General features: G+C 30.3%; 1 protein-coding gene across 3 annotated transcripts in view; it reads right to left on the bottom strand.

The window, feature by feature from the left end:
• RhoGEF2 (Rho guanine nucleotide exchange factor 2) overlaps positions 1-25,034 on the bottom strand; it is a 265,990-nt gene that overhangs the window by 39,465 nt on the left and 201,491 nt on the right. For all 3 annotated transcript variants that reach the window (XM_035365908.2, XM_035365907.2, XM_035365909.2), the window contains exons 28-34: positions 24,755-24,880; positions 20,048-20,165; positions 17,765-17,943; positions 17,191-17,437; positions 15,594-15,678; positions 9,113-9,262; positions 8,232-8,563 (exon numbers count right to left, since the gene is read on the bottom strand). In XM_035365908.2, the coding sequence (XP_035221799.2) occupies positions 8,232-8,563; positions 9,113-9,262; positions 15,594-15,678; positions 17,191-17,437; positions 17,765-17,943; positions 20,048-20,165; positions 24,755-24,880 (1,237 nt within the window). The remainder of the gene's footprint in view (positions 1-8,231; positions 8,564-9,112; positions 9,263-15,593; positions 15,679-17,190; positions 17,438-17,764; positions 17,944-20,047; positions 20,166-24,754; positions 24,881-25,034) is intronic.

Genomic DNA, 25,034 nt, shown 5'->3' on the forward strand with positions numbered 1-25,034 from the left:
GTATCTACACATCCAGATTGTTTGCTGAAATCGGAACCCAAATCAATATTCAAAAAATGTCTTATCTTGTTAAATGTCTTTTACTTGGTTAAGCAAAATATTTAACTTTTTCTGAAGTTATGTTGTAATTCTAAATGCTACTATGTTATAAATGAAATTATAGCTGCATTAAAGAAACTACAACTTCAGTCAATAACAAGTAGCTTTTTTTTAAGGATAAATTATAGCTCTTATGTTTTGCCAAATGACAGTATTTTCAGAAACTGCTATGTACAAGGGCAAGTGGTAGTTTAATTACAGTCTTATATTTTACGATTAAGGTCTTACATTCTCCAGCCAGAAGGTGTCTGACAGTGACTTACAAGAAATCTCAGTTTGTAGGGAAAAAATTCACTTTTATGGAACATCTATATGTTTAATATTATATTCCAAATTCTTAGACTTTGCCAATAAAAAAATTGCTAAGGTCCAGTAGTTCAGATATTAGATCATTCCAGATATTAGATTTCGCACTTAGTAACTTTGCACTGTACACACATTTAAAAAAGCTATGTTTACTCATACAATCAAAAGGGGATAAACAAACACACAGCCTTGTTTATTCTACAATCAAATGAGGACAAACAAATGAGATGCATAGTCTGTGTACAGGGTTCTCATCTCCCTTGCCCAAAAAAAGAACCCCCCACTTCAATTTTTATGACTTGGTTTATCGCTTTAAAGCTAAATAAAGATGTTTGGTGCAATAACATTTAAAAAATTTCAATTTTTCACAAGGTTTTTAGTATGCTAGTGTTACAAGCCTCCTTTCCCATCATTCACAAATGATGATGCATATGTGTTATTTACATTAAATTTAAATTTTTACAGCATAATTTTATAACACAGCCTCCTATTTCTATTATTATTATTATTATTATTATTATTATTATTATTATTATTATTTAGCTAGGGCATTTAAGACATGACCAAATGAAATGACTGAAAACATTGAGTGGTTATACATTTGCAAAGCACAGCATTATTCAAAATAATTCCATGAAAATGGAATTCATCTTTTACAGAGTTTTGGAACCAATTTTATTGGTCTTTTAAAGAAGATTTTCATTTGGGTGACACAAATTTGGACTGACACAGGGTTCATAGCCACATTTTAGTTAAAAAAATAAGCACCTATAAGCACTTTTCAAGCACATTTTAAGGAAAAAATAAGCACCTGTCTAATTACATTATACACAACTGCATAACCTTAAAAGACAAGTTAGACTTGTAATTTAAAATATGAGCAATGCAATATTTATTAAGAGAATGAGAATTACCTCAACAATGGAAAACAATTAACTTTTTTTTTTTTTTTTTTTTAAATTTTAAATGACAGTTCAATTTACAGAATTAGTTTACAATGAGAGAAAAAAAATTATGCAGAACTAAACTATATTACAAAATTTAATGATGATATTTCAGTTGAAAATATAAAAAATAAATAATAATAAGCCATATTAATTGTATTCGTTTGGCACCTAATAATAAATACAATTTATTTTTCCACTCATATTAATATTTAAATAATTTAACTTAAATCAAAATTCTGAACATTTTCTAAATTTTCATTGCATAACAGTTTTCCCTTAACATATATCCCAAGCAAAGTAATTTTAAGTAAAAAAGAGGCACATTTCTGAAATCAGAAGATGGGAAATTGCTTCATTCAGTCATTCTTTAACAGTAAAAGATGAACTAACCGAACTAATCCGCATGCTCGGAAATTTCCGAATATTCCGGATAGTAACTGAAAAAAAGAGGATTGGGGGAGACTGTAGCCGTTCTTTAGATTTAAATTTAGGCTAAATAAATCATTTTGACATTTCGATATGTGCATCATATAAAAAACAACGGAACTGAGAAATATTTTGCTTAGAAAGCACAGTAAAACTCTTTTAAGTGTTCATAAACAAATCTCAGACTGAACATCAAAATTAATTATGAATGCAAAGTACCGCAAATGTTATTGCGCAATATGTGCAGTGTAATTCTTCCATATGTAATATTACGCAATCGGAATCAACACCTGCCGGTATTCGGAGGAAAAACAACTAAATAAAGGAAAAGAAAGAGACTTACTAATCTGGGGTGTTTCTGATTCTAATTTTCAACAGACTGTATTAAATTTCTGAAATAGAATCAATCTTCGCTTGGGTTGGGTAGACCTAAAAAACTTTAGTCCTATTCAATCCAGCTTGGACTGTGGAAAAAAAAAAAAAAAGTCTGCTGCTTCAATATTAGAGGTTTTGCGGAGAACCTCCCAACCTGCGTACTGTATAATGTATTGGCAAAGAAAATGAAATTATTTTGACTATTCGATTACTTTCCTTTTATTTAATCCATTCCGAATATTATTCCTTAGAAAGCTAATCTGTGTAAAAACACACCCATTTTTGGAAGTTTATCTATACTTCAGCAGTTACTGCAACTATATTACTATAAATATTCATACATATGCTCATCATTATAAGCATAACGATCATAATAAACACGAATATGAACTGACCACGCGGAACGAGAATGCAAATTATTAAAATCTTGATAGAAATTCTAACGTGTGTAGTATTTGGGTGGGAGGAAAAGAATACCGAATGTACCGTAATTTTCTACGTTTTCGCAATTCTTTGGCCAATAGAACGACGTGCACCTGTCTGTACTCTCGCGCGCACCATAGGTTACGTTAATGCAGAGGAAGGGGGAAAAGCAATTTCGGGAGTATGATTCACCATCTGACGTTGCATATAAGGAAGAAAAGTTGTTTATTTAGTTTCGGCTTTGGTACGGGGAAAAAAATGCGCGTTCATGAAAAACAAAGGATTAAAAAAAAAAAAAGGACTAAAAGCAAAAAATAAGCACTGAAAACAAAAAATAAGGGCTTTAAAGAAAAAGTAAGCACCTATAAGGGCCTTTATATTTTATTTTCAAGTATAAGGACTTATAAGCACTTGTAAGGACCACTACGAACCCCGTGACATCATTCCCCACATTACATCCTATGACTGACATCATTCCCCACATTACCTCCAATCTGACAGCTTAAGAATCTTTTCCCTAAAAATACATTATGAGAAATATCTCACTTTATTGTACCACAGGAATTAGTGTTTCAAAATCTGACAGTATGCACTACATGTGAATACCATCGTGTTTTATATTTATTTGCATCTAGACACTTCTGATGAGTGCAAGTCTCTCAAACAGTTTGTTCCTATTATATAAACTATAAATTACAATGGTTGTAAGTACAAATTCCAATTAAAAAATTCACATCAATTAAAGTTTGCTCGTTTAAGCTACAAGTTTTGCTTAACATAACAAATGTTAAGTCTGTTAAGTTAAACACAAAGTAAACACAAAAGTCTGATCTGGAAACCATATCCTTGTATGGCCTATTAAATTATAAACATTTTCGCTGCACTTTATTTAAACTTATTTTCTCAAATTATTTTAACTCAATTAACCCTTCCCTCAAGGCAAGCTGAAAATGACATCAAAGACTGCAAATTTTGATACTAAATATCAGAGTCATTTTTTGTCATATAACAGTCAAACTTCTTGTATTTTTATTCTGTCATAACAAGTATAAAACTTCTACAAATTTAAGTATAGAAACAGGGAGATCACAGTGCAAGTTAAGATTTCATTAATTCTCCAAAATTAATGTTTTTAAAAATTGATTTTATAAATATGATTATAATAAAATAATGAATATTTTCAGCATTTAAAACACTTCTGTAATTGGAAGTATATGACTATGACAAACAATTATGAAAATAAAGGCCGGATGAGGGATTTTTAAGCCGAGTAAGGGGGGGGGTGGGTACATAAATAAGACAAAAAATATAAAAGCAAATTACTTATTTAAATTTTGTGACAGCCTTTTAAATTCTCATTTTAATTTAGTTACTTCACCTCTCTATTCTAAAACAGTAATAACTTTTCTGAACAGCATAATTTTGAGATTAATCCATATCATATGACTTTGAGATTAATCCATAACATAACGATAATGAGATAGCTAACTGAGAACTTCAAATTTCCTAAACCAAAACCAACTTTTCTCATAACAAGTGGCCATACTGGATAACTATACACTTTGCTTCTACTTCTGTTCTTGACACAATGCTGCCAGACTGCCTTCTATGACAACAATATCAACGTTCTGAAATGGGAATGATTGAGTGACAAGTGAATTGTGACCACAAATGTCAGTTGAAATAAAAAGCATTACTTAAACTACCTCAGCTGCCAACTTTGCTATTCATTAAAAATCTACATCAACTTTCCCATTATTACATCTAAGTCTGCATCAGTTTATGTATATGTATATAGATAGATAGATATGAATATAGATATAACCTTGGTACTGCCGATTGCAATGAAAAAGGCAGATGCACAACTGTATGTTATACCAGTCTTGATATATAAAATTTCAATGTTCTGAAGCTAATCCTTCTTCTTGTATTATGCAAGATACATTATGTATGTTATACCAGTCTTGATATATAAAATTTCAATGTTCTAAAGCTAATCCTTCTTCTTGTATTATGCAAGATACATTATGTATGTTATACCAGTCTTGATATATAAAATTTCAATGTTCTAAAGCTAATCCTTCTTCTTGTATTATGCAAGACACATTATGGATGTACATTCAAGACATCATAAAGAAATCAATTTTTTATCTATCAATCTACTTTAAAATCAATCCATTTTGGAATAAACAGTCCTTTATTCCGCCCATACATACAAACGTCTTGCAAAATAAATAAATAAATAATATTAAATAAAATAAAAATAAGCAAAATGGATTCAAGAATCCTTAAAACAGATATTTTTGTTCAAACCTGAAAACCGAAATCTTTCCTCCTCAGCAAAAGTCCTTTTCTGCAAATACCAATTCCTCTTCTTTTTCGGGAGTTTGTGCTTAGTTAAAAAAAAATCTGATGTGTACACCACCACTTCCTTGTATGGAATATTTTTTCCTGCATTTCATTTAAACTTATTGAATCCTACTTCATTGACAGCACATAAACCACAAAAGAATAAATGCACTATTAAAAATTCACTATATTTATTTACCATAATGACACTCTGGGGCTAGGTTAGCATTGCATCCCATTCATTTTATAACTCACCATGCATAAAAATTATATCACCTGAAGAATTATCTAATCGTTGCCACGTGCTCTGTTCAAATACTATAATAAATCTAAAATGATGTATAAAAGAAGTTAAATAAAAAAAAGAAATGGTTTTTCAGTGCCACTTATCTAATGCGCATGTGCTACTCGAAAACATTCTTTGTTCAAGTTGCACTGGCAACAATATTTGCTGCTAATAAGAAACACTTTCTAACACACTAAAATCCGTTAGAGATATATTTCTCATTCAATTAATTTAGTTCTTACTTTGTGGCAAGGCAAAAACATATAAAACTCGAAATATCTTCATTAAAAATTGAAAAATATAGAAAAACATAAAACACGAAATACAGTTAAAACAATTAAAAAACAATTTTCACAATTAGTTTCTGTGCAAAACTGAGCAATTCAGCCAGGAGGCAAAAAAGCAGATTTTTCAATGTACAAAACTAAAAGTTTCCTTTTGATCCCACTCGGCAAAAAGACACTGAAGGCTAGAAACTGAATTTATTGTGGATGGTATGCTGAATCAATATATGGGATAATTTAATACCTTAACACTTTCAGGACAGCATCCCACATATGCATTCCCAAAGAATGTCTCTTACAGCCGGGCGTCCCATCCATGCATCACCAGAGATTGCATTCAGAGGACGGGTGATGCGTACACGCATTTTAAGCTGGAACATTTTTCTGAAGGTCCACTAGATGGCATTCTATGTCCATTACTTTTGAAACGTTTTAGGTTCCTGACCTTGAGTTTGATATATTCTGTCTGATTTTGGTATTTTACTCATCAATTGTTGCAAGAGTGGGGGGGGGAGTGTAAACAGAGGTGGGATCTTTTAATTGCTAATATAAATACTCGCCTGTCTGATTTATATTCAATTCCTTTTTTTATTCTATTTTTTTCCTCTACTATATACGGTCTTTTAGGGTTAATATGTGGAGTTCTGTTATGTTTTGCATTGCCTTTAGATATATTTCCGTTTCTTCTCTTTTTATTTCGGAAAGCCCCACCTCCAGTCTATTATGGCAGGAAGGCACAATTTATCAGAGGAAGAATATCCTCGTATGATTAATGAACCATTTACTAACATAGATGAGAATGATGATTCTTTTTCTAAAGCGTTAGAAAATGATACTTTTCCTATGAGTTAGAAAGTGATACTTCTCTGTGCTTCGAGATTTACCATACTCAGTCTTCATTTTAAATTTTGTTACTTCTTACTGTAAATAGTCTTTATTGTGTTGTTTTATTAATTTTAAACTTTATTGATTAATTTTATCAATTAAAACTTTGGAATAATTTGAATAGCGCTTCCGAAAATTATTTTACAAGATGAGGAAATTTTTAAGTATATTTTCATGTAAAATAAAGAACAAAACGTTATCAAGTGCTAATTTTAACATACATAAGAGCTCAATCTAAAACGATATCAAAATTTACGATGCTAGAAGTGAAAGTTTTTTTTTTTTTTTTTTTTTTTTTAAATTAAAATTAGGCTTAGCAATGCAAATCCTCCATCCTGTATGGTGACTGCCTTCGATTCCCTTCCATCCCGCACGAGCGTCTTAAACAAAGGTGTGCCGTCGCAAAAAGGTCAAATAACAATTCCACAATGCATTTAGCATGATTTAATTCAAAATAATAAAAGACGTTATCTTTCTTGTTGTGAAGCTTAGTTTCTCTAGAATGGCAACAAATCCACTATTCTGCTAAGTTTCAAATGTAAACGAATATGGCTGCTGTGGTTAAAAAAATAGGCTTAGTCGCACTTAAAACACTTTTAAATTGTTCATGCAGGTTAACTAAAGGCATAAAAATCTTAACTGGAAGATTTAAAAAAAAAAAAAAAAAAAAGAAGAAGAAGAAGAAGAAGGAAAATCAAAAAACATAATTCAATAATTTTTAAAGCATAAAATGCACAATTTACTAACATATAAGAATTAAAAATCTGAGCTCATGGAGCCGAGTAACAGAGTGGGTATATATGTATAGATATTTACATACTTTTGTTGCGACCAACTGCAACCAAATAGGAAGGTGCACATCTACGTGTTATATAGTAGCCCCATATACAAAATTTCAACGTTCTGGGGCTATTTATTTTTTAGTTATGCGAGACACATACATACAGACGCCATGAAAAAAATCTCTTCTGGCTCCATTTTAAATCTGTTTTATAATTTGTTTGGGCAAAATGAGTCCTTTACTCTGTCCTTACTGTACTGATATAATGCAAAAACATCATTAAACTGCATTCAACAGTGGTCAAAATGGATATTTTTGTTGAAATATGGTACCCAGAATTTTTCGTGATTACAATACTTCCTTTACTTCATACAAGGAAGTAAAAAAGTAAAACAATTATGTTTAAATATACATACATAAAATGAGAGATTTAAATAAAATGATTACATAACTTGGAAATTTATGTTTTGCTGCATTATTTGTGAATTTTAATGTGTGATTTTCAGTATATTTCAAGGTGTAATACTTGTTTATTTACACCTTGAAATATACTATTATTATTTGATATTAATTAATTCACTTGGTTCTTTTTATTACCAAACATTTAGATGGCAGTTTCTTGAGTCAATTTTTACTCAAAAAAAATTCTGTTTCCGATACATATGGTGGTACTTTTATCATAATAGGAATGCATATAAAATTACGAAAAGGTAGTTTTTCTGCAAATTACAGTACACCTAATTTACACTTGTAAGTGAAAAATTGTACTGTCCAGTTATCTAAGTAGAATCACAGCTTTATTCTCCAAGAGACATTATTTTACACAATAATATTAAATATTTATTATAAAATATTAATATATTTAAAATATTTACTATGCTTATTTCAATAAAATAACTGCCATAATAACAGATATGTTTTTTAAAAGGAAAAACAGAAAGAAATGGAAAATATTTTGGCAGTAGAAACTAGAAATCTCTCCAAAAATTCACAACTAAGATATAAGTGCATTGGCTACAATATGTATTGGAAACAAGAGAAGCGAATTTCCGATATTAAAATATATTTACCAATAGGTGTGAAAACAGGTTCTGCAGTTTCACAAATTGCACCGCTGCTGACTATAACTTCACTTGGTTCAATAAGTTGTGGTCCTTCAGTAACTTGTAGAATATCAACACGTTGAAACCGTTTTGGAGATTTCGGTTCTCTTTCCGAATCACTGGTTTCATCATCTACACCAATTTGTTTTGCTTTTTGTGGGATATCATCCAGATCTGTTGCAGAAGCAGAGGATTCAGGCTCAATATTTGTTTGGGCAACATCAGCAGAACTGTCTGGTTTCACAGCATCTGGTCCAACTTCTTTTGAATCTTGCTGCATATCTGAAGAGCTTTCAACTCTGTAAATATTTAAAAGTTCAACACCTACCTTTTTACACATAATTCATCTTTTATGCTGGTCATATTTCAGCAACAATGGAATATATTTTATGATAATACAAAGTGATCCATAATTCTCTCCAGGATTTTGAAAGTTTATAACAGCAATAATAAATACAGCAAAACAGTGCTTAATAAAACATAAACAATCTCTCTAATTGTCACTCGTACTAAATCCTCTTACATAACTATAGATATATGTACGAATCATGTGGAAATAATAACACTCAATGTTATAATTTCTGATTACAGAAATAATACTACTTATGATGAAAGTATGCACTCAGTGGTGAACATAAAGCTTACTGCAGCTTAGAATCTGTCTGTGATTTTGAGCTGCCTGGGTGCACCCTACTCCTCCTCCTAGTTTCTAATCCTGGTATAAATACATCTTGTATTTAAGGAAAATTCGTTCATTCTCATTTATATTATAACTCAATATTTTTAGAATTTGTATTATTATTAAATTAATAGAATAAATACACAAAACATAAGTAAAATAAAATTACTCTTTTGATTCAACATCAGTGTCATCTTGCTGCTCATCAGAAGACGCTACTACTGTATCTGAGACCACAGATGCAGGCTCTTGATTATTTTTAAGTAGATTACCACTTTGGGTTTGCTGTTCTACAGCCTTTGTTAAATGCTGACACCAACTAATGAAAAGAAAATAATAAAATATCAGAAACAGAACATAAAATCTACAACAAAAATAACTATCTATTTTTGTCATTGTGCTAATTACACTGAATACTAAAATTATATTAGCAGTTTCAAGCCACAAATTTGCAAACAAGTCATAATTCAAGGTTAATCAAAATGCATACATTATCATGTAATGTAAATCTAAAATTTACAAAATTTCAAACAAGTCATACTTCAAGGTTTATCAAAATGAAAAGCCTACACATATGAACAAAGAGGAAAGCAGAATTAAAATCACACTTCATTTTTGTAAAGGCTCCACAACATTTAAGGATTTTTTTTTAAATAAATACTCTAGTAAAAATGACCTTATGAATGACTAACAGATCTATTAAAATCATTTACCTGATATTTATAATTTATGTTTATAAAAAATATTAATCCCAGCAGTACACTACATATGATATAAAACTATTATACATATCTACTACCAATGGTCTCAAACACAACTTGCAGGTGGGCTGAGTTTTTTTTAACCTTTTTGGGATGGAATGGCCATTATATTGGCCTTAATATTCTCTGTCTAAAAGGATGGGGATGTCCATTTAAGTGGTCATACCTTTCTTCCCCAACTTTCCATGCTGAAAAGACAAGGTAAACTGTCAAGTTTGATGTCCCTTAAGTCTCATCACTTTCAAAGGACATTGTGTTAAGGATGCAATTTTCTCTATTATTCTCTTTTCATTTCTGTGGCTTCAGAATTTGGAACAACTTCAATTGTTCCATCTTAAACCAAACTTTGCATTTCTTTGGAATATTCCATATTTTTGCGAGATTTCTTGGGAATTATTTTTCTTCATTTTACAGGAAAATGCTGAGAAGAAAAAGAGGGCTGACTGAAGAAGAAACACAAATGCTTCCAAAAGAGATTGTGAATGTTAAATTATGTAACACCATAAAACATAGAATACAAGGTACTTAACATAGTAACTAACTATCTTGTAAATTCCCATTCTTTCAAAAACTGTACAATTTCCCTCTTCTGATTTAAAGGTGTTTGGTTATATATATATATAAATAAATAAATAAATAAATTTTAAAAATATGCAATATGAAAAATGTATAGTAAAAGTCATATTTGAACTAAACATCAGTCATTTAAATGCTTGACAGTTTACACTCAAGCATTACACTCACTTAAGCATTACACTTTTATGCAAATTTTTAACGTTCACTTTCATTTAAAATTTTAACACTTCCACAGAGGACAGTTTTTATCATTTTCTGAAACATTAATTCTACATTTTTTAGTTATTTTTTCCACAAAAGAAATTTTAAGAATTCTGATATTTTTGATGAAACATGAAGGAGGGGGAGAAAATAAAAATTACAAGAAAATATGACAGTATGCAACATTTCTGTAGTTCTAACATTTGCAAGTTGCCCCCCCCCTTTATGAAGCCATGAGTGCTTGCAAATTAAAGAAAATAAGTTCATGAAATGCATGGAAAAAAATTTCAGACATATTTAAAAAAATGAGATGGAGATTGATAAATCTAAAAAGACTAAAAATATCTATAAGAAAAATTGGAGAAATTTCATAATGCAACTTTAAATAAAAATGTAACAGAATTAATTCTTGTAAACACTTTATAAATGCATTTAATTTGGTAAAATAAAACCATTACTTGATAACTTTAACATTTTTCAAAACAAAGCTATGTGCTTTGTTGGGATATGGGGAAACAATAATATTTTTTTTATAATGGAAATATACATTTTCTTCTGCATATTACTGAGTCGTTTGATTTGGAATCAATTGTACATTTAAATTATTCCAAAGAAAAAGAATGACATTTTCTGTAATGGAAATATACATTATCTTCTGCATATCACTGAGTAATTTGATTAGGAATCAACTGCAGCTTTAAATTTTTCCTTTATTTACATCTGGCAGTTGAGTCAATAATTTCTATATTTCCCTTTTTACTTCCTTGTAAGTAAAACGATTTCTTTAAGTAAAGGGTGTATTGTAATTGCAAAAATATCTGGCTATCATACTTCAATGGAAATATTCATTTTGACTATTCCTGAATTTATTTGGCCGATTCCCCCCCCCATGTCATCTGTACATATATACACAATAGACCCTTTTTTACAAAACTGATTGAAAAATGGACTCAAAAGGGACTTTTTCGTGAAATCTGTGCGTATATATGCACACATGTATGTATTTCACTTAACTCAAAAACTATTAGCTGTAGATTACTGAAATTTTGTACATACGGCTGCTGTAACATCTAGCTGTGAATCTAACCCTTTTTTACTGCATGTATGCATATGCCCAGCCTTTGTTTTCAAATTGCTGGTGGCCATATTCATAAACTTCCAGTAACAGAAGTGTCTTACATGGCAAAAATATTCATGTTTTGGGAATTTGACATTAAAAAAAAATTATTTTTTGACAAATAGACCTAACTTTTAATGTGGTCTCCCAGTATATTGGAGAAAGTTTTACACTTGTTATGAAAAAATAAAAAAATAAGAAGTTTGACTTCCGTATGACAAAAATTACACAGGATATTTAACTTCAAAATTTGCAATTTTTTATGCCATTTTCAACTGGCCTTCAAAAATCAGTTAATTAAGTTAGAATAACTCGAAGAAATGCTAGAAAGAGTAAATATTGTTTCAAAAATGTTGCGGCAGTCCAATATAGATTTAGCACAATGTGTCGAAACATTAAGAAATGTTTAATTTTGAAAAGAAATGGCAAAAGCATTGCCATATTTATCAATTAATCATCTATTTTAGCACAAAAAACCTCATATGTTTCACTATGAGTCACATGATGAATATGTATGTTATAGAACCTAGACTAAATTTTAAAGTCCATTTTTACTTTCAAATTTTAAATACTGCTGTCAATTCAGTAGGAGAACATTTTGATTTGTTGGAAAGCTGTTTCTTAGTATCCAGTTTTTTACTAATGTTTCATTCTAAAGATAGCGATAATTTGAAGGGAAAAAAAAGTTGCATAAATAAGGATGGAAAAATAGAAAGGGACTTAGACAATACATGAACTGCCCAATGAACTATTATCTTTTTGAGATCTATTTCAAGCATTTGCCGGTTAAAGATTCTGAATCATATATTAAGTCAGGATTTAACACCATATTTCCCTTATTTATCTATTGCACTTAGAATTTTTGTTACTATACCAATCAGTGTTACTTCAGGTGAAAGGCATTTCTAAAATTAAATTTGATTAAAAATTATTTAATATCAATCAACAATTTCACATAATTTGGCTATTTTTTCTACTGAAAGTGATATTTCATTAGCGGTAGACATTTCAAATATTTTAGATTAATTTGCCTCTAAGAATGCTCGAAAAATCTTGTTATAATTTTCTGAAAGATAAGAAAACATTTAGTTATCCGGTTTACTTTCTTTGTCTTCAGTGAAGATTTTGAAATTATTTTTAGGATATAGAAATATGCTTAATTGACAAAAAATGAAAATGGTTATTTGACTCCCTTGTTATTTACTCATATTAACACGTTGAGCACGGCGCCAGTCCCACGGGACCGGCAGTGAACTTTCCGTGTGGCCGTCGTCGGTCCCTGGGGACCGGCACTGGAATTTTCGTTTGGCTGGTGTCAGTCCGCAAGACTGATAGTATTAAAGTTAAAAAATAAACATAGTCTCAATGAAATGTGATCAAATTTAGTTTTAATGAAATGTATTGAAACATTTTAAACAAACATACGGCTTAGCTCACTGCCGGCTGAATGGAAAGGACAGCAAATTCGGCGCCGCGCTCAACGTGTTAATAGGTATTACTACATCTTATTATTACATTGTAGTTGTAGATTGCATTTTTCTGACAATAAAACATTTATTTTAACATGTTTCTCTCTTTGATTTTCATTCATTCCATACCCATATTTAGATGATTTTTTCAAGTGTTTCATAGGAATTCAAAAATTTAAAGCATAAGGTATGTTAAAAAGGGTGGCCAACTTTAATTTGCACATGGGCGGCTGACAGTCTAGAATCAGCACTGTCTGTAGTTTTTTTTTTTTTTTTTTTCTAACATCATAGATCACTAGCAATTTCGTTACTGTGTTCTGTTACCATCTGTTTGACAAACTAATATTTTTAAATAATTGTTGTATGTCAAGACAAAGAAAAGAAGTTCATCAAACTTCATTTATTAATTCAAGGAATATGAAATCAGTCATTGGTTTCAACTGATTTCACATGCAAGAACAAAACTCGCATGAATTATTGTTTAAAAGACTATTTAGGAGATACAAAAATTACTATCTGAAAGATTGGAAGATATCTTTATTTCAAGAGAAGGTAGTAAAAAAGCTTTTTAATAACTCATGTGTTACAAAACAAATAATGCTAAAAAACTTCACAATATTTTTTTTAAATACATATCACAGGAAATCTAACTTAAACTAATTAAACTAAACAAATGAAAGATTCATTATAAACACTTCAAATTTTCCAAACTGACATCACATAAACACTGACTCTATTTCTGCACATTAGCATCTCAATTGCCCAACACCTCAACTCAAACTTGACCAAAACTTTTTAAGCACAAAAGGATTTTAACGCAGTATCAAACAATAAACTGTTGGGCAAATACTGGCATTTGGATACGGAAATGTAAATAATAAAAACAGTAAATGCTAAACTGCATAAAATGAAATAAATATGTTTGATATAACATATCACATACTATATATAATAGATTAACCAATTATTGATGTACATCTTCCTTCCAAAAGTTAAGCATGTGATAGCGAAAACAACAAAAATGGAAAAGTTAAGCTCTGATTAACCCAAATTGCAGATGAAGGTAGCAAATGTCTTTATGCATGAAAAAAAATATACATTTATGAACAAAAATGAAAACAATATTTGATTTTCATAAATTATAAAATAACATCACATCTGAGTCATTAACAAATTGATGTTTAAAGTTAAAAACAAACAAACAAAACTTACATTAATAAAGTATAAGGCCAGTTCAGACCTTCACACATACTTTATAGCAGCTGCCCATGCTTCCAATGAGGTGATCAACTGACACAGATGCTAGCAATGGCCACTCCTCCATTATGCCAATTCCCAACTGCCTGAATGTGACTGGAGGGGGTAAATGGGTAGGGGCAGCTGCCCAAAGATTTTCAGAGGGATTATGGTCACAGAAATATGGCAGCCACTCTATATGAAAAATGTCCTCATTCTTCAGATACTCGTTTATGATAATGGCTCAAAGAAGTCTGAATTGATATTGGTTCCGAGCATCTTACAGTGGGGTGCAAGATTTTATCCTAACACAGCATAGACCTCATTAGGCATCTTTAAAGGTGTGTACAGCTGAGAGCATTATCCCATTGAAATTCCAGCCTACATCCGGATGTGACACATTTGATGATGTTCAACAATAATGTTCTGGGTATGATTCCACATATCTTACTCTCTCCAAACACTTACATGCTTATCATCTTATTATAGGGCAAATCTGGACTGTGAACAGGTCATTGCACCAATGTGAGGCAGTCTAATTAAGATGTTGACGATATCACTTTAATCTTACTCCCGAGCTGAGTGGTTTGAAGAGCCTAAAAATGTGGTACTTGGACCTGCAAGGGAAGCTTTCAGGCATGTTCAATATTTGCAGGTACTATCTTATCAAGTGATGCTGCAACCATGAATGTAACAGATGCAATCATTTGTCAATTCAGCTTGACTACTACACCAATACACCGAATCTTCAGAAGGGCGTGGTAACCCTTGGTTGGCATAACACAAGCCTAAAAACAACCATTTGACTTGTTTAGAATTGTTTCCATATTCAATAAATTACCCAATGATCAAAGGCAAAGAAAAGAGCATGATCTGTGACTGACTATCCTGCTCTGATGCATCTGACAGCACATCAGTGCTCATTATTGGCCATTCGTCTTCTTTCATTTATAGAAACAAGGATATATCATAAAAAATTATTGAATGAAAATAATACACACTCCATATCAGCATTTAAATGAACCTCCTCAAACACTTCAGAATGCTGGCACCTTCAATTACTGCCTAATTAACATGTATTCAGACAGTCAATCATTACTAGCTGTAATGATATTTGCATACAGCCATCTGCATCTGCAGGGATTTTCAGCCATCAAATTCAATTACATTTTCAGAAATTGCTAATTTCCATTGCCTGCTTAACTTTTGGAAGACAGTGTAGTAAAACTTAAATACTCGTTTTGCATAATTTGAAGAAATAAATGACATAGTGAAATTTTTAAGTCTTACATTTTCTTCTCCGATGCTGTAGCTGCTACAAATTCATACATGGCATGCATTTCAGAAGATGAAATTAAAAAGATACTTCTTTTATCTGGGAAAGAGAAAAACGCAGTTCATAACAAAAAAAGAACAGTATCATGAAACACATTACATTATTCACAATAACAAAAACTTCCCTCCTTGGCATTTCTAATATTTTGAAAAGTTACAATCATGAGCAATTTAAATATAGGTTTCAGAAATTTCTAATTAAATGAAATTATTACATACTACAAGTAAATTAATTGGAAAGTCAAATATCTGCAATTGAACTGCAAATTTAAAACAAATCAATACCTAAAACTTTTTAGCTCTTTAATCTGAAATATCCAAAATATAATCATAAGAATATGTTAAGAATCCACCATGGATCATAAGAATAAGTTAAGGATCCAGGATGCATATTTTCTACAACTGTAAATAAATGAACATGAAGTTAAACATAAGTCTTACCTAGAACTAATGAGGAAAAAATAAAAGTTAACAATCAATTAGATTTAAATTGTTTAAAATCAATTTAAAGACATTACTTGAAATCTTGACATTAGATAAAGCTATTAATTCCTTGTATGAAAGTGTTATTGTTTATCTTAAAAGACAAATATAGAGAAAAAATATATCATAAAGATGTTACATACAACAGCTCAATTCGGAAATTTGAAGCTAGACACTATCTGAGACATGCATCTCAAGAAGTTAATATTTTTAGATGTGATTCAAAAGTGGCTAAGGAATTAAAGGCAAGTCACTAATGTTTTCTTATGAAAGACATCAAGTATTTGCTGCCTATTGCTATCAACGTAGCACATGAAGGTCTGACTGAATTAGACTTATTGGTAGCATTTCGGATAACAAATAACAACAATTTACTGGCAGTTGCATGGCATCAAGCTACGTGAAAACCTACTTAAATGCATCTAATATATTTGAACACAACACCATATTCAATCTAGTGTAATGAACAAAACAATTGTTTTCTACATGAATGGGTCCATGTGTTGTTTATAGATGAGTACCAACTTACTCTATGAAATTATTTATGTACACATCTGGCAAAGCACCTGGAATATGGCAATATTGGCAAATCAAACAGTTAAAAAAATTATTAAGAATGGTGATCATATCATTTACCCCTTTACATATGTTTGAGAATCATACTGTTCCCTCAAGTGATCAGAAAAAGCATCCTGCATTTTTAAGTACATTTTTTAGCTATGTAGTTGGTCCACAATTTCTTTCCTTTTAACACACATACACTTGAATTGGCTCAAGAATAAGTGTTATCTGAAGATATCATGCATATGAACTGAATACCTTATTCACTGGATTAAAATATCACCAACTAGTAACCAGCTAGTCATTTGATGTTTTGCCATTTTTTGTACTAACTATGAGACAAGTGAATTAGAAAATTTTTTCTCTTTATTCATTCATTATTATGCTGTGTTTATCTTTTTTTTACAAATGGATTAGGTGCATTCTTTCTCTATAGCAAACTCCTTAATTTAGTAGCATAAAAATATATTTAACCAATCAGAATTAAAAATAAAAGAAGGTAACAAACCTGTGGCATTGTTACGAATTAAAAGGTTGTGAACTCTTAGAATTGGACTGTGCATAATCTTTGTATCTTCACGTCCACTTGTTAGATTCGTATTATGAAATTTTAAAATATACTTTTCATCTTGCTTCTGGAAAAGGATAAGTATGTCTTCCATAAGAACCACGTGCATTTCCACAGTTTTTTGTTTGTTAAGTCGCCAAGTAAGAGGTCCTTCATGAAGTAGTTTATGCTTAGTGACATCCAAGTTCTTAAAAATAAATTAATTAATTAATAAAAATTAAGAGCAGATACATAGCAAAGTATAAACTATATACTTTTAAATTATAAATTTGAATTTAAAAAAATGCATTGAAAAATGACGTTTTAGTTTCTGAAATGTAGTAAAATTTGTTAATAAGTATGAAAATCAAAACTGACATATTTAATCATAAAAAACAAAAAATTCATGCATTAGAAAATTCTGTGATGCATTTATTTTTTCTAAATAAAATTCTATCAAATAATTAAGAATATTTCAAAAAACTTTCAAAATAGGGCAGAAATTGAGCATTATAAATGGAATTACTTGCATTACCTTAAAACTATGTACTATTGGATGTTCAACCTTTTCAAAAGAACTCTTCTCCATCTTCTTCTGAATATCAAGCAATCTGTGCATATTTTCAGCTTCCTTGATAGCAGAATCAACATGAACAAGAATTTCTTTGCTGCATTCAACAGCTCGCTGCAGATCTGACAACTCTTGTGTATTGGCTGAAATACAGGTTTTAATATTACTCAATCTATGGAGGTTATTTTAATTGCAAATAAAATTTACCACAATAATGAACTTATAAAAAGTGCACATCATTAATAATATAATACAATATTAATTTACAAAACTTAGTTTATAAATGTATGTTATTTCAATTCAATATATACCATGGTTGGCCAAGCTTCATGTAAATAAGAACTGCAAGCTGAAATTCAGGAAAGTTAAAGAGAACCACAACTAAACTTTCCAAAGTCTAGTTGTGAAAGAAGTATCAAATGGAAAGTAATGTCTGATTCTAAACAATCATTCAGTGTCTATTTGCCTTCAGCATGTGATGATGCATCAAAGACATGAAGTTTTGCGGCACTTTTGTTTTGTCTAATTACAGCTTGAAGCAGTAAGTCTAATACAGATTGATGCAGTAAAAGTAACCTTCTTCAGTTTCTAAGTACTCCAATTTTATTCATGACAGTTTTTTCTAAATGTTGATCTATTACAGCTTAGCAATGCTCATGAAGCATTGGATTCTTCTTAAATCTGCACCACAGTGAGTAAACTTAATTTTTCTACTACCTCAAAAATTATCTAATAATTCCTCTGCATGCTCATTCCACAATAAGCAAACCATATATCTGTTGACAACAGATATTCAAATTAAGAACCATTCAAATTAAGTTTTTATCGCTACTTGTGAGACACTTCCTGTAAAGCAAACAAACAAATCTAACTTTTAAAGATTTTCTTTATAAATTTGTTTGACAGAATACATTAAATTTATCTATTTCATGTTTTTGAATAATGCTATTAAATTTATTAAATAACACAGAATGAAATAAATAATTGCATTTGGACACTGATCAATGTAAGCTTACTAACTTTGTACGAAGAAATAAATTAGCTTTAGTTTACCATATTTCATACCAAAATTTTACTTGCATAAAAGTCACACCACTTCCCTACGAGAGTCTTACTTTGGTGACTTCTGTTTTATATACCTATATATATATATATATATATAAAGAAAAATGTCTGTGTGTTTGTTTGTTAAAGATTAACTCAGCTATCGTCACCAAACTTTCTACAATACTTTTCTAGGTCAGAAGAAAGGTTGATGTCCACCACACACACACACACAAAAAAAAAAAAAAAAAAAAAAAAAAAAAAAGCTAAAATCAAAGATATTAATTAAAAACTCTGAAAACACTTTGCCCTCATTTTTACAATAGGCAACTCTTTCATACAGTGGAGATAAAAAGCTGCTTTATTTCAAGAAGTGTTGCCACTGCTCGCTTCCAAATCGTAGAGCTTTTGTTTGTAAATAAAAATAGCATTGCCAAACATTAAATACATTACTCTCGTTTCCAAAAATTCATGGGAGGCCATTTCAACTAGTCCCATCTTCATACGACTTTAATCAGCTGAGATATTAATTAAAAACTCTAAAAACATGAATTTTTCTGAATGGTTTCTGAATTTTTCTGGTCTTGCGTGTTGGAGATAAAAATGCCTTATTTTGAAAAGTGTTGCTACAGCTCACTTTCAAAATACAGAGTTTGTTAATAAAAAATTTTCAAGTTTTACAAAATCTATATATATATATAAAGAAGAATGTCTATTTGTGTGTTTGTTTAATCACATTATTGATTTCTGATCAGTTATGATCAATTTTTTGCCACATTTAATCGACTAATACAGACTGTAAGTGAAATACTGGATGGAACTTGAGCTTTGAAGAGCATTTGATTAAAAAGATGAAAAACATTAAAAACTGCATGCAATTGTTGCTGATATAATGAGGGAGAATTAGTTTATTTTTCTATTGAAATTTTTTACCAGGGTTTCATATCGTATCAGACTGAAAAATGCATGACTGTGAATTGTATTTTTTGCATCATCATTAGAGAAGATATCATTCGCTCTGTTGTTAGATACATTACTCTCAATCTGGCATTGTGTACTTCCTTAACTGGCATTGTGTACTTCCGCTAGTTCAAAAATATATTAATTCAATGGACAAAACAGACAAATGAATAAGTTTAATTAGTATACATAAAAGCAACTGAAACATTCAATAATATGAAAACTTAATATATTATAACTTACGTGGAGTATATTTTGCAATATTTTCTAGTAAAAGGGGATATTTAGTAAGCCTCTGGAAACCTGATGCAATAATATCCTTCAACTGGAGCCTTCTACACAGATTATTTACTTCAGCATCCTACACAAAACAATTTGAATAAAAAAAAAAAAAAAAAAAAACACTCAAGTATGATTATTTTAAATTTAAAAAATAACAATAATAATAATAGTTTTAACAAACATGCATGAATGACGAAACACAAATTGAATGATTGAAGAGTTAGGTTTGAAGGCAACCTCCCCTTCATAAGTCTGTCTCCTGCCTGCTCAACAGTTATTCACTTATGCATTTAAAAAAAAAAAAAAAAAAAGAAGAGAGAGAGATTAATTTTAATTTGCTAAATTCGTGAACAAACTTTTCATGGTTTGGTTTTGAACTTGATTTACTTATGCTATCTGAATTTAAATGATATTGTAGATTAGTTCGAAAATTAAATCTTTTACATGTTTGCACATTTTTTTAATGATTTTAACTTTAAATTTGCTTTTTTACGTATATGCATGTTTGTTAAAATTTAAGTTTCATTCCTTGCAGCAATAGTGCAAAGAATTAATTAAATTTGTATTTAAATTCAATTTTTTCTTTTGAAATAATAATAATAGTATATTAGTTTATTTACCCCAGCTGTAAACTGTCCATAATAAAGCTGCAATGCCACTGATTTTAAAAAATGTGTCATATGCATAAGAGAATTAAAACTGCCCTATTAATACCAAAAATTTAACTTCTGCTGTAAAATTTTATAATCAATTCTGATAGCAAAAACAAATCCTTAAGAGAGAATGCAAGAAACCCAAGTGGAAAACTTTATTTCACCAAAGCCTTTAGTTACATCAACTCACACGCAGCCCAATTGATTTGATATTTTTTATATGTCTGTTTATATAAATGCTTACAGAATTGGAATGAAACTGACACTGATAAGTAACACAAAGAAGCTATATATAAAAAAAAAAAAAAAAAAAAAAAAAAAAAAAAAAAAAAAAAAAGAAGGTCTAACTGCAGAAGAATTATATGAAAAAAGCTCAATATTCAAATAGCAATTTAGGAAAGTTAAGACCTCTGTTTAATTTTTAATAAAGATCAAATAATCCCTTTGTGATTTACCACTGAATCCTCAATTCAGGCTATTGTTTGAAATTTCTCTAATGTTTTTTGCTGTAAAAATATCAGGTTTTTAGAACTATTACTGCATACATGACTAAATATCCCATACTTCAACTGTCATGAGTTTTATTACAATAACTGACTACAAATTTCACTTTTCTTATTTAGAAGAAACAAGTACTATTATAGTATTTCCGATTTTCTGAATACAATACAAATTTCAAATCTTTCAAAATATCTATATATCATAGCTACCCTTAAAATATGAAAAACCAGAAGTTTTCAGGATGTTTTCACACAGCCCAGCGATTCATTTAACAGAGCTATAAAACTGAATAAAATTCACTTTATAAGTATTCGGGTTATTCAAATAAAGAGGGTATTTACACATTTTCAAAATGATTTTCAGAGCCGTTTAACTAATGTTTAAAATTAAAACGGTATTTTTTAAACATTCAATTCGACAGCCTTTATTTCTGGATATATGTCTGCATCATGATTTCCATGATAGAAGACCTTTTCATAAAATTCCAGGGATGCTGACTTCCATTCCTCTTCCATTACTTTCCAGAGTACATTACTCATGGTGAGTTTGTGCTTAGAAAGAGCTCTTTATGAAAGATCAAAGCCATGATAATCCATAGGTGAAATGCCAGGGTACTTTGTAGGAATATATTAAAAAGATATACATAAAACAGCTGTACCAGTTTTAATTTTTACAAAGAATGCAGTGGTGCTTTTCAAAGCATAATTTGTTGCTTTGTCTTGATGAAGTTTCACACTTTGAAAGTCACTCGAATAAAGAAGTGGAATTTCTCCTGTAAATATTGGAAATAAAAATTCCTCGTGATAGCGTGTCAGGTTAATTTTAACAATTTTGCCCACTCTTCTTATTTTTAATTTCCCACTGTAAGGGAACTGTGCAACTATCATAAAATCTTCATACTGATTTTTCTTTGCATTGACAGAAGGAGGTTTATACATTTTTTAGTAATATTTTGCAATAAATACAGCTTTTTTTATTACAGTCATTTAGGAAAATTCATGCTTCATCAAGGGTCATAATGTTAATTCCATTTATCTCCTTCTAAATCGCTTTCATATAGAGTTCTACAAATTGTTCAACATAAAGCTACATGCCTCGGCAAAAGCTATTGAACACTATGTTTTTCAGCTTTTTACTTCCTTGTATGAAGTAAAAAGGAAGCTTCAGGCAGCATATTTCAATGAAAATATCCACTTTGACCACTTTCGAATGCAATTTAACGATGTTTTTGCGTGATATCTGTACGTAAGGACAGAATAAAAGACTCTTTTCCTCCAAAAAAAACTAAAAAACTGCTTTAAAATGAATTCTGAAGAGAATTTTTTGTGGCGTATGTACGTACATGCGTTCGTACGTATCTCGCATAACTCAAAAACGAGTAGCCTCAGAACGTTGAAATTTTGTATATAAGACTATTATAACATGTAGATGTGCACCTCATATTTTGGTTTCAATCGGCCGCGCCAAACATATATAAATATATTTATAAATATATCCACTCTGTTACCCGGCTCAGTGATCTCAGTTTCTTTACTCTTATATGTTTGTAAATTGTACATTTTTTGCTTTAAAAATGATTGAATTATGTTGTTTTTATCTTCCGGTTAAGGGTTTTATGCCTTTAGTAAATCTGTATGCAATACTTTTAGAATTATCAACAATTTTAAAATTGTTTAAATGCTGCTAAGCCTAATTTGATGGCAGCCCTTGCTCTTGTTTACATTTGAAACAGATGAGTAGCGGATTTGTTGCCAGTCTAGAGAAACTTAGCTTCGCAACAACAAAGATAACATCTTCATTTATTATTTAAATCATGCTTAATCCTTTCTGAAATTTTTTCGAGGAAATAAGCGTTTAAGATTTACTTCGTAATTTTTAATACAGATATTTTGAGTTTTTATGTATTTTTGCCTTGTCCTGAAGTGAAAATTGAATTGAGAAATACTCAATTGTCTGTGAAAACTGTTTCTTTTTTGTTTTGTTTGCTTAATTTCTTTAATACATAGTTCTAGTTTTATTATAGTATTTGAATAGAACATGTGGCAACGATTAGATAATTCTTTAAATGATATAAATTTTGTGCATTCTGAGTTATAATATGAACGAAATATAATACTGTTAAGTAAACCTAGCCCCAGAGTGTCGCTATGGTAAACAAAGTGAATTTTAAGAATGCATTTATTCTAGTGTGGTTTATGCACTGTCGGCGAAGTAGGTTTAATTCACTCTAATAAGTTTAAATAAAATGCAAGAAAAAATGCGTATAATTTAATATTCCGTGCAAGGAAGTCATGTGGTGTACACATCAGATTTTTTAATTTGTAAATCTTGGTTTCTCATTTAATTTATTGTTGCAACAGATATAATATTGTTGCTACAGATATTTAAAGATTCTACAATTGATTTCTCAAGCAGCAGATTTTCCCTTGTTACCAACAACTTAATTTACAAACAATATATATATATATCTTTTTGGGGTATTTATTTGGAGTCTTTTTTCCCATGTAGAATTAATGACTGACAATTTTTCCCTTTCCAATTAATAATTCACATATTTACAATGTTTTTCTGAATTAAAGAATAGAAATATTTCTCTTTGAAGTGCCAGAACATATCCTTTAATCCAGAGCTTGCTTACATGCAACATTTAAAAGATGAATAAACATGTAATGTATTTTCGCACAATCGCAAAACAATATAATATATTTTCGCCCTTTTTTTCAGCAAGCCTTCATAGTGTAATGGTTACCATATTAGGCATGTATTTGAGAGTGTAATGGTTTCGAGAGGTCCAGGTTCATGTCATGGCAAGGGCATTGCACTTTTTCACATCTCCTGCTTCAAAAATCCTAATGACTCTACAAGTAACTGACAATATTTCTCATGACAAATAATAAGCCGTTGCCAAAAATTCTCATTCCAAAGCAGGTCTCCTTCCCCCACCAAATTCTTTGCTGCCACCCATACAGTACAGTGGTTAGTGGAGTCTGCTGCAATACTGAAGAACCCTGGTTCAAATCCTGGAAAAGGTATGGTTGTTTGTAAATGTATAATGTCTTTATGGCATAGGGGCACTCTAAATATATAGTGAGCCGAAAGTCCTCTTGTGTGGTTTGGTGGTAGGGGAAAGGGATGAGTGACCTTTGAACCCCCCATGGTGCTCCCCCTCAAAATTGGTTGAATGTAAGTCCGACCTCCTTGAGGCCCTGGCAACCATTCTTCCACGAATTAGGACAAGACAACAACAATTCTTCACCAAAATCATTCTAAAAATGTGTAAACATTTTCATAATAAATTAATATTAAATTTTATCCCAATGTAAAATATATTAACGTTTAAGCTAAATTTTATGTTCTTTGGCTAATTTGATTTTGTAATTTCCTTTCAATTTTATAGAGAGTAAATTATGAATACAGAATGATTTTTTTTTATTTTTCATGCTACTTTTAAACAATAATAATTTTTATTTCATATTTTAAAGTAATTTACATGGTATATTAATTAAAAACTTACTGATAAACTTTGTGAAAGTTTCTGGTCTTTTTTCTGCCTCATTTTAAGACTCTCCAAGGCAATGGACTGATTCTGACAATACCTTGCAGCTGCTTGCTTTAAATGTTCCCCAGCAGCCCCATCAAACTAAAAAACATTTAAAAATTGCAAAATAAAGTAATTTCAATAATGAAACACACAGATGACGTTATTCAATTGAATACACAAAGTGATCTAGTTTAAATAATTTGCAAGCAATACAAATGAGAAAAGCCAGATGCACTCAGAGAGCAATGCAATT

This window comes from Stegodyphus dumicola, chromosome 1, assembly GCF_044657685.1.
Source record: "Stegodyphus dumicola isolate Sdum_Otavi_A_Nest chromosome 1, ASM4465768v1".
Lineage (NCBI taxonomy): Eukaryota > Metazoa > Arthropoda > Arachnida > Araneae > Eresidae > Stegodyphus > Stegodyphus dumicola.